We start from the raw sequence: 11,480 nt of genomic DNA on the forward strand, positions 1-11,480 counted from the left end.
GTCACCGTTTGGGCCTTCACCCCCCTGGAAACTTAAGATTTCATTGATCCATGGCTGAACCCCAATAGCACCCTCCCCCCTTCGAAATTTATGATTATTGATTTCTCACCTAGGTGGCCGAGAAGCTTATGGTAAAATAGATCCAAACCTCTAACCGCGGCGCTAGTTCTTAAAAGTTGTTTAGTTTTTTGAAAAAATCCCCCTCCCCTCTTCATAACCATTCCCTTGTATATTTGCTGAATTGAGTGAACTTATTGGCTTTTATGGTAAACATCTTTTTTCCTTTGTAAGGGTTTATAATTGAATTTTTGGTTTTAAGTATGGAGCAAAGGGAAAGGGAGGGGGGGGGGGCTGGGTTGAGGAACTACTGATTAGGGATTAAAGTTTAGCGCATGGTTTAGTTCAATCCTAAGGTTGATTTCTAGGAAAAATAAAACTATAGAATGATATTTCTTCATAAAATTTAAAAGATAATTTTCAACTTGTTTTGATTTAAGGGAGAAGATTGATCTGCTAAATCTTTATATTCTTAAATACTTTTATGTTCAAACTGTTATGTACATTTGGCTTGTATCTTCCGCTATTTAATTATTGGAAATTATAAACGAGACGCAGAAAATCAAAACAATGTTGCGTACGTTCAGTGTTATTTTTTACAGTTTTAAAAATTATTTGCAGAATTTTGAGGAATAGCTCCGAATTCAGCCCCCATGCCCTGTAAACAAATCATTAAAAAATTGTTGATATATATTACATTTAGTTGGGAACATAATCATACTTCCAAGTAATCGACTTTAATCTTAATTTTCAGCTTTAAAGTTATATACAAGCTCTTATTCAATTTAGTGAATAAATTAAGAGATTAAAAGATTGGACTTAAAAATAAAATTTTAAGACTGTGAGAAACATAACGTGTTCCATAGAAAAACAACATTTTAGCATTATTTAACTATATTCGATATTCCAAAGCGAATAGTTATGATAGTTACATATTTTTAATCATTTATGTGATGAAATGGTTCTGTTTACACTGCACAATTGCTGTGTCTCATGTTCATTGAATTATTTAAAGTCTCATGTTTATTGAACTATTTAAAGTCTGCTTCCATAGTTTTCTGGTTCTCACAGTACACTTATTGCTATTCAAAAGCTTAAAAACTTAAAGTTATGGGCGAATTCGGAAACGTCTTCTAAAGATAGATTTTCCTTCGGGACTTTATTTAATCGATATGTTAAAAGAATTTCTATAGACTTCTATAGTATTAACAGTCTTTAAGGCGTATATGTACATGGAGGGGGGGTAGAAATCAATCAATATTCTTCTTGAAACCAAAGTAAAAAATCGAATGTGGGATTTCTTTTAATCTTATCGAGGGTGTATATTTACTTGAAAATATACACCCCCTTTTGAAAATAATGTTTTACTCAGAATGTATGTTTGCGTTGTGCAAAATTTAAATCAGCTGTTGGCTATTTATTCGCTGATATGGAAAAATATTATGTTTCGGGAAAAAAAATTTCGGGTAAAAAATCAAGAATTTACATAGTTCATCCAATTTAGCTTAGAATGGTTAAAAGGTCAAATATGGCGGGGAAAAAAACAGTAAAATAGCCCCAGGCCCATTTAGATAAATATTTTAAAATGCAAAAAAAAATGTATTTGAGCTTTTACCCTTATGCTTTCTAAGAACGGGTTGCACTTCTGGAAATTTTTTTCAGGGGCACCCCGCCCCCCCGCACTCCCGGCTCTTCCCATATAAAAACCATTTTGTAACCCCCCTTATGTGACTTTATATTTACAAATAGTGTAAGCTACACATTAATAAAGAAACTGGTGAGAGTGGAATCATAAACAAAACACATTTTAAATTAAATCCTAGTAAAATATCAGGTTCCATGCGTTCACTACTAACAGCAGCAGGATTGAGTTGAATTCAGTAATGATTAAAGGGAATAGTGATGCAAGGTTATGTGACCCGAATCAAGGGTAAACCTGTTTTACAATGTTAAACTGTAAACCTTTGTCAGATCTAACATGATGGAGTTATCCCTGCTCTTCTTTATTAAAAGTCATTATTTTCTGTAGATGTGACTTGCGGAATTTTTAATACAAAAACAAAGGAAAACGATTTAAAAACTATTGAGCTAGAAGAGCAACAATATCTTTCCCAATATTGATCTGATAAAGGTTAAGAAAGGTACCGTTGTTAATCAGGAATAAAACTCTTTAAATAAAGGGTCACTTGAAATTTATATTGATGGTTTCCTATAGCATTATTTTAAATCATATGTACGGGACACAAAATTAAACCTTGATTTAAACCATTGGAATAGATTTTAACCCTAGGAATAGATATTTTAACCCTTGGAATAGATTTTAACCCTTGAAATATATTTTAACCCTTGAAATATATTTTAACCCTTGAAATAGATTTTAACCCTTGAAATATATTTTAACCCTTGGAATAGATTTAAACCCTTGGAATAGATTTTAACCCCTGGAATATTTTTTAACCTTTGGAATATATTTTAACCCTTGAAATAGATTTAAACAGCTGAATCGTCAGAATTAAGGTGTTTCAGGTTGTTATTAAAGTCTCTACTTTTATAAGTAACCCTGTTTATCTTTTAATTAGTTTTAGACTTTTGAAATATCTGCTTTAGTCCTTTAATTTTACTTTTTTCTTGTATTTGACTTTCAAAATGTGGTCCTACTTTTGGTCAATTAAAAATTAAAATTGAGAGAATAAAGACAATGAATTCAAACTCAATTTTCAGTTTTAATCTGCCCTCAGGAAAACTGATACTTAAAAACGATGTCAAATTTCAGGATTAACCATGGTCAATCGCTCGAGAGAGAAAAAAGGGGGGGGAGGTACAATTTTTAAAGGTTGAGTAGAACTTATTTAACATATTCTAACATACTTTTAATGGTGTTTTTTCTTTAAAAACTAACAAATACTTTAATATTATTATTTGATGAAAGGTACTAGAAAATTTAAGTTGAGTACATTTTTTTCAATTCTAAAATTATTGGTGAAAAAATATTAAAAAATGAAGAGTATGGTTTATCATCAGGTAGTTCAGATTAGCCAATATATTAGTATTAAGTTTTGATAAGATGGTAATTGGATCCTTTGTAATGTGTCCTTACTGCGACCCAAACTATTTGGCATATCCTAATCTCAAGGTATACTTTTCCTAATCTCAAGGTATACTTTTCCTAATCTCAAGGTATACTTTTCCTAATCTCAAGCTAATCTCAAGGTAAAATTATCCTAATCTCAAGGTAAAATTATCCTAATCTCAAGGTAAAATTATCCTAATCTCAAGGTAAAATTATCTTAATCTAAAGGTTTGCTAACCCTAATTCTCAAGGTAGATTTATCCTAATCTCATGGTATAATCATCCTAATCTCTAAGTATAATTATCAATTTTTAATACTGCTGCAGCGTATTTGTAAATTTTAAGCTTCCTTTGTCAAACTCAAGTATCTAATCAGCAATTTAATGAAGTTTAACTGTTTTTTCTTTAATATTTGAATAAAGTTTGAAATGAAAAAACTTCTGAACTTAATAAAAAGACTACGGTTGTCTTTGTATCTTAGAAAAACAATTAAACCTTAGATTCTTTCATGAAAAAGTGCCTAATATTTGAATTATAATTGAAGGTAAGAAAGTTGGCAGGTAAACTAGAAAATATCTAAGGGATATATATTTTGCTTAAAACCATATCTCAAAAAACAGTTTTTCCGTCTTTTAAAATTATGATGAGGGGGAGGGTTAAAGAATAAAACTTTTTCCCTCTATANTATTATACCCATTTAATCTTAAATGATTTTTAAGGAACCTTGTAGAGGTTATGATCTGCCCATGGGAAACCCAAATCCTGACAGAGGAAAAACAGATCCAGGAATTAGGTGGGGAAAATAAATGAAATTTAATTGTGTAAGAGTTAAATAAGAAATTCTTTTTCAGAAATCAGATATTTAATCCCATGATACAAAATGCAGATGGGTACTATGCTATGAGGGTAATCAATACACCCATTAACAATATTAAACTTAATATCTTGAGAATTTTTCTTTTAAATTTAATTTTCAAGGCAGGGTTTCTGACTGCAAACATAATGATAAAGGTAAATTTTTAATATTTTGAAGAGAATATACTTTGTGAATTCATCTTATCTTATTTAGTGTGATGCTAGCTGGAATTCAGAAGTTTTTGATAACTTTAAGGATTATGTGAAAGGATTGCAAATATGATTATTATTTTTTTCCAGTAGATTTGAATTGATAATACATATGAGATCAGACAATAACGTTAGCTTCTGAAATATCTGCAATTAAAGAATCACATGAATTTGTCTGATAACTTGCCAGTCAATCTCAATATATAATAAAGCTCTTCGCTCATATATATTTGTTTGTACATAAGTTAGTTATAGTTGGCCAAACGGCTGGACCGAATGAGCTGAATTTTTTTCGAGGGAACCTATGAGTATCCGGGGTTTAACACAGGCTAAATTTTTTTCTGCAACATTCGCTTTTAAAAAATTCCACGGGCAAGGCCAGTCACTTCAGTTGGTTTATTTTATTTTTCTGTAAATCTTTGAAAAGTATTTCCAATAAATCTATATGATATAAATTCCTGATACTTTAATGATAATCTATTTGATGAAAATGGATGTTAATCTGACAACAATGATCGAATTTACTGATAATTATATAATTATTATGAAACAGGAAAGGCTTCGTCCTTGACAACCGGAGTGGGAATATCATTGACTCCAGAGGTTGATTTAAATGCTGGTGCTCTGGGTATGGATGCTCAAACAAAGGTTTCATTTATATACTAATTTACATTCAACCTGATTTGAATTGTAAAAAATTAATTTGGATAATTGCATCTAAACCTTTTACTATTTGTTGAATTTTTGGTTAGTTTTCTCATACTTTTAGATTCCTTCAATCTTCAGTCGAAGCTCTGGTGCTGGAGGAGATGTAGAGAAAACCAAAGATTTCTTTACCAAGGAAACTTTGTAGAAAATTTAATTTTTCAATCAATTTCAAAATAAAAGCAGTTTTAATTTTATAAATTTTTAATGTTTACTTTTAAATATTCCTGTGTATAATTTCAGAGCATGTATATATAGCATTAATTTGATTGACAATAATAAAAGATAACTTAGATGATTGTTAAGCCTTTAATAGTTTTCTTATAATTTTTACCCAGGAAAGAGGATCCATAGCAGTTTCCGAAGCAATTTGCATTACTCAAAGGTAATAAGCCAGTCAGTTTTACAAAAAAACTTTTTTTACAGTTTTTTTGTTTTTTAAATTATCAAATATACAAATAAAAACAAGCTCCTGTTAAGATTTTTGATTTGTTTCTTCAAAATGTTATCTTAGTTTGAATGAATGTTGTTAAGGGTGGATATAAGTGACAGATCAAAGAAAATGTTGTTAAGGGTGGATATAAGTGACAGATCAAAGAAAATGTTGTTAAGGGTGGATATAAGTGACAGATCAAAGAAAGCCTTCATGGCTCCATTTGAAAGTATTGTCCAGCTTCTTTACAAAACAACTGCAGCTGATAATGCGTAAGTTTATCTAATTTCTACCTTTTTTGTAATTCTATTTAGAGCTAGGGCCGGGCAATATTCTTTTAACAAATAGTATTTTTTTTAAATCAACTCATCAGTGATCATTCTGTTTAAAAAAAAATAATAAAAACAGTTGATTTCCAGTTTGAACAAAAAAATTACCTCCAATGAAACTAAAGGAAGGTTTTTAAAAAGTAATGGAATTTAGTCTCGGCCACAAACTGTGATTTTCCAATCCCTATATTTTTGCAACCTGATGGTGATAACCTTTGATATTTCAACCTTTGATACGTAAAGATATAGGTAGGGATTTTAAAATCATAGTTTGTGGCCAAGACTCCATTTCATTAGACCCAAAATATTCATCAATAAATGTATTGAATTTGCTTTTATGTGTTTTTTAACCTACCTAAAATTAAAAATAATATTTTTGGATTTTACACTAAAAATTCTTAAAGAGAGAGAAGTACAACTCTTCTTGGATTCATGTTACCGAACTAAACAAATTTTACGGTGAAATTTAATAATCATGAAGTTTGGAAAATCTTCCCTCAATGCTGTTATAGGACGAAGCTGAAAGTTTTTAAGGGATTTGTAAGAGAGTTTGGGACTCATTATTCCTCAAGCACAGATATGGGGACTAAGCTTACTATAGAGCGAAGATATACTTCTCAAGTAAGACTTTGAAAATGAAGAATTTGTAAGTTAAATAGAATTTATGAAATATATTACAGTGACACTCTTAATAACGAATACATCTGAAGAATTTATCGAATGTCGTCTTGACAATTTTTCAATGAGTTGTATACTATATTACCTAAATTTCAGTATTTGCGAAAATAAATAAATAGCCATGAATATGCAGAAACAGTTTTAAAGAGTTCCATATAATCATTCATTTAATTAAAAAACTAAATATCTGCAACATTCCATTATGAGAAAGTGAAGAATACGACTTTCAATGTATTCGTTATTAAGGGGTTCCCTGTAGAATATTTGAATTTTTTTTCACATGGGCTTTTTCTCTATTTTAAGTTTTGCATGTTGCACAAAATTTTGTATTATTTAGCCTGCATAGCGCAACGCTAATACAGTCATTTTACAACAAAAGAATTTTAGGCTAGATGAATTCTGACTGCAAGACAAATTATAATCTAATCTATCTTAACCAGGAGAGATCTGAGGCTGGGAAAGATGAGATAAAAGCTTGCAACACATTGGTTGGAAGCCAACTTTTCGGCTTTCAAGTAATGTATAACTACAGAATTTGTTTCCGAACTTGTTCATTAATATGTGTGCCAGGACAGATTTTGCAAATAAGGACTTTTCTGGATGTATGTAAGCCTAAAAAGACAAATTATTAATAGAATCCAGAATTGCTTTAAATGAGATTGAGTTCTTTGTGTTTCCTTTTCCCCAGAATTTGTTTATGGTCACAAATTACAAATGTTTTATTCCTTTTAGACTGAAATTAATGAGATTAACTGTACAAACAACAACCTAATGTAAGTTTAATTCTTTATTTTAATATAAGTAGGGGGGGGGGGACTAGTCAAATGGTGAATCAATAAATCATGCCTAAAACAAAAAGACGAAATTTCTCTTCCGTCCTTCATAATGATAGTAGACAAGGTTCAGTTACATTTGCTTATAATACTTTTGCCATTGCCATAATTACACTTGCCATAGTTATACTTCCCATAAATAATTTTGCCCTAAGTTACATTTGCCATAATTTTTTAAAATCTAACTATTTTTTCTATAAATGCGCAAAATTTTCTCATGAAAATTGCTCACTTTAGTTTTCTAACAATGCTGCTGGGTGAGATATGAACACTAATATTGTTAAAAAGCTTTATTTGAAGAATCAATGACTATACAATACTTTTCCAAAAGAGCAGTAACTTAACCTTACTCCTCATGAGCTACCCTCATTTAGATCTGTTAAAGTCTCAAAAATTATAATTGTAATTGTTCAATAAAAAATTATAACTATAATTAATTATAATTATCGCAAGTGTAACCATTAAAGCAAGTGCAGCTTTTGGCAAGGGTTACTTATGGAAAACGTATTATTGTAAGTGTAGTTATGGCAAATGTATTTATGGCAAAAGTATCATGGCAAATGTAACTGAGCCTTGTGTTGTATATACAAAATGACATATTAGTTTACCTCCATTTATTGACCATAAATACAACTTCTAACTCCCCTCCTCTCCCCCTATAAGTCGTCTTTAAAAAACCCCCTCTAGGAGAAACTCCAAACCAAAGCAAGTCTCCATTCAAATTTATATGTACTTTCCAACAAAAGAAACAACAAACAGTTAAACGTTTTACAAAGTGAAAGATCAAATCCATAAATAACTTTGCAATCCATTGTAAATTTCACTTAAACAACTGGGTTTATATTTTTAGAAGTATTTACAAATGTTTTAAACTATACCATCAAACCCTCAGACCCTTCATCACTCTTTTCCCTTTGACATGACTATTAACAGATATTATTAAATTGAACTAATAAATAAATTAAATTGTCATTTATTTTTAATATACCTGCATTAATGCAGGTATCAAATACATCTATTTACTGATTATTTGCGACTACTGTGTCCAACTCCAAGTTAAGGAGCCTAACCAACAAACCAATTAACCAACAAACCAACTAGCCAATGAACCAATTACCCAACTAGCCAATTAACCAGTCAGCCAACCTAACATCTGATTATCATATCAAAACCTCACCTAGCTATGTTTCAGCACCATTATCAAACTTTTAGTATCATTGTTTGATCCTGAATTTATAGTTTACTTCAAAATAAATTTGTACCTCTTGCAGTGTAATCTGTTATGAAGAATATGAATGAATTAATTAGGAAGATGGGATCTGAATCTGATAACTTGGAGAGAACTGTCATTTCAACCTATGGAAGTTTTATTGCTGATAGTTTGATAGAATGGACTAAGGTTAATATTCTGAATGACTTTGTGTAATTTTAAATACAAGTTGTTTATAGCAAGTTGTCACCTTGGTGCAGAATAATGCTTTCGAACCACATTCCATCAAACGGAAGTTGGTTCCAATTCAAGATCTTTTTACAAGGTAATAAAAATAAAATAATTTTGTAGATGAGATTTTATAGTCCTAATACTGGTGTATCCAAAGAATCTCAAAAATGAGCCATTTAAAAAAACGTTAAGAGTGGGGGCCAAGGGGGTCCATATATTTGTTCTGCATAATAAGTGCATGCATGGTATTGTTAAGTTGTCCATGTTGGAAAATGGATGGAAAACTCTAATTTCCCAGCTATTTTGCTAACATTTTGGAAAAGCATTTTATCTGTTTTTAATTTGCTGAGCATGCCTTCTAAATGAGACTAAGATGGGGTTAGAATATAGGAAACCATTCCACCCTGGTTGACTCACAGATTCTTGTAAGGTTCACAGAATGTAGAATATGATTCTGGTTAATTTTGAGAACATTTAATACTCCTTTTTCTGTTTTCTATTTTTCTAATTATTTATAATTTTCTTTCTTTTCTAGTCAGAATTTTGATCATATTTTAATTGATGGAAAACCAATGAATGTTTCTATCATCCTACCATGGTTTACAGATCACATGGATAGGTAAAAAATTAACAGATTATGTTTACATAGCAGGTATTAATTATCTATTTTCTCTAAGATGCATTTGCTTTCTCATGAAAATTATTGTATTTTTCAAAATGTCAATTCATTTTCCACAAAAATTTAAGAAATGGGGGATATTTTTCAAGAAATGTAAGCCCCTGTAATCTGTACATTTTAAATTTTCCAACACATATTTTAATTGATTTCCAGTTGTAAAGGTACTGTTGTGGATAAACAAATACACTCATTGATTTAAAACTTAAAGTGTAAAGTCCCTTTTCTATAAAACTAAATTTACAGGTATTGTGAAATATTTGAAGTTGATTGTAACCTGACTGGTTGTGGGGTGGATGATAAATGCCCAGAAAATCAGTTTTGCGTGGATAATACAAACAAGGAAACATCATTTTCTAAACTTAGATTTAAATCCAGATTTATTTTAGTTTTATTAAAATACATATTTTTTATTTTATCAAACAAAAATTACAATTTTTTCTTTACAAAAATCATGTTTTGGAATCATAGACCCTTGGAGAAGACGGATTAAGGTCAGTAATATTGATAAATATGAGATTAATAAGATTGAATAAAAAGCCACTGCTGGCAGGCAGTAAGTCTAGTTCCTGTTGTCGTTAGATATACCTGTGCATTCAAAGAAGTTGAAGTTGTACTTTTCAATGGACAGAGTTATATTGGTAAAAAAATCTTTACAAGAAAAAAGTTACTTGAAAATAAAAATAAATGCTTTTGGAGATGCTTAAATGATATAAATCTAGTTTTTTTAAGGAGAAGTAAACATAAAGAACCTGCCCCATGGTACAGGAAAATTATTTAGAGATAAAGTATGTATTTTTAATAGAATAATTTAAAATTGTTTTTAGCAACATTGTTAAGTTGTGTTAAAAGAAAAACCTTCAATACAAAGCTGCAAGATGAGGCCATGATCTTCTTTCTAAACATACATGCTCTGCTCCCTTGACTGTATGGCATGGTTTAGACTTTATAAGCAACAGCATTATGCCCACTTGCAGCCTGTGGCACCTCAAGAGGCACATATTATGAGCAGAAAAATTCTGTTTTTTGTTTATTAAAATATTTGTTCTTAAATCTCTTGTGTCTGGTGTGGTTAACTTTTAGGTATTTTTTATGGTCATGAATAATATTAAACTGATAACAAATCTGATTTCTGATAAACATGTTAATTAAATAAAAAAGAGAAAGAAATGGGTAAATGTTCATCAGATAAATGGAATTTAACAGATATTTAGTTGGAACAATGTTATTTTTTCTTTCAAAAAGCTAGGAGAACAACTTGAGTATGTTTATTATGTTTAAGCTACGAGAACAAATGGAGTATGTTTTATTATATTTATGCTATGAGAATAACAAGAGTATGTTTATTATGTTTAAGCTACGAGAACAACAAGAGTATGTTTATTATGTTTATGCTATGAGAACAACTGGAGTATGTTTATTATGTTTAAGCTACAAGAACAACTCGAGTATGTTTATTATGTTTAAGCTTCAAGAACAACAAGAGTATGTTTATTATGTTTAAGCTACGAGAACAACTAGAGTATATTTATTATGTTTAAACAGCTACATCACAACTAGAGTATGTTTATTATGTTTAAGCTACGAGAGCAACTAGAGTATGAAGGATCTTTTAAAGATGGTCTCATGGATGGGGAAGGTACTTTTTATTACAAGGTAAATTGCATTTTGTTAGATTTTTTAGAAATAACACAAATTGAAACAATTACGTTTTATTATTTGAAACCTAGATACTTTTGATATTTTTAAGCTATTCAATTAATTTTGTCCTAGGATGGAGCAATACAGTACATTGGGCATTTTGATAAAGGAATGATAAATGGATATGGAGTACATTACTATGAGGTACTTTTTTCAGTAATGTTGGTTTTAGACTAAGCATATGTTATTTTAGAATGGTTGGGTTTGTATTTTTTAAATGAATATTTTGTTTAGAATGGCCGGGTTATGTATGATGGTGAATGGAAATTTGGAAGTTTTGTTAAAGGAAAATTATTTACTGAGGTACAAAATAAGATTTACAAAAATCAATAAAATACATCCAACTTTTATTTTAGGAAGGAGATTTATTCAATGAATATTTATGATGGAACATTGCAAAATTAAAGAAATAAATACTTGACCATACATACTTTAATGATTAATCAGTTAAAACTGGAATACTGATGAAAAACATAAATTTTTGAATACAGT

General features: G+C 30.0%; 1 protein-coding gene across 4 annotated transcripts; it reads left to right on the forward strand.

The window, feature by feature from the left end:
• The first annotated feature begins 1,117 nt into the window (after positions 1-1,117).
• On the forward strand, positions 1,118-11,418 carry LOC111705962 (uncharacterized). Of its 4 annotated transcripts, none has more exons than XM_023478679.1 (25): positions 1,122-1,921; positions 2,779-2,795; positions 3,122-3,190; positions 3,847-3,920; positions 3,979-4,033; positions 4,106-4,138; positions 4,197-4,251; positions 4,746-4,840; positions 4,962-5,033; positions 5,236-5,282; positions 5,432-5,602; positions 6,172-6,280; positions 6,778-6,852; positions 7,070-7,110; positions 8,479-8,569; positions 8,620-8,705; positions 9,147-9,230; positions 9,534-9,630; positions 9,759-9,781; positions 9,870-9,928; positions 10,020-10,075; positions 10,869-10,943; positions 11,061-11,132; positions 11,223-11,291; positions 11,345-11,418. In XM_023478679.1, the coding sequence occupies exons 1-25, from the start codon at positions 1,897-1,899 to the stop codon at positions 11,372-11,374; spliced, it is 1,680 nt and encodes a 559-aa protein (XP_023334447.1). In that variant the 5' UTR covers positions 1,122-1,896; the 3' UTR covers positions 11,375-11,418. The 4 variants fall into 4 exon arrangements, with proteins under 4 accessions (XP_023334462.1, XP_023334470.1, XP_023334447.1 ...); XM_023478687.1 differs by having other exon boundaries at positions 1,124-1,921; positions 5,510-5,602; XM_023478694.1 differs by lacking the exons at positions 9,870-9,928; positions 11,061-11,132; positions 11,223-11,291; positions 11,345-11,418 and having other exon boundaries at positions 1,118-1,921; positions 10,869-10,944.
• Positions 11,419-11,480: the final 62 nt, after the last annotated feature.

The sequence above is a fragment of the Eurytemora carolleeae genome, unplaced genomic scaffold (assembly GCF_000591075.1).
Source record: "Eurytemora carolleeae unplaced genomic scaffold, Eaff_2.0 scaffold112, whole genome shotgun sequence".
In the NCBI taxonomy this organism is placed as follows: Eukaryota; Metazoa; Arthropoda; class Copepoda; order Calanoida; family Temoridae; genus Eurytemora; species Eurytemora carolleeae.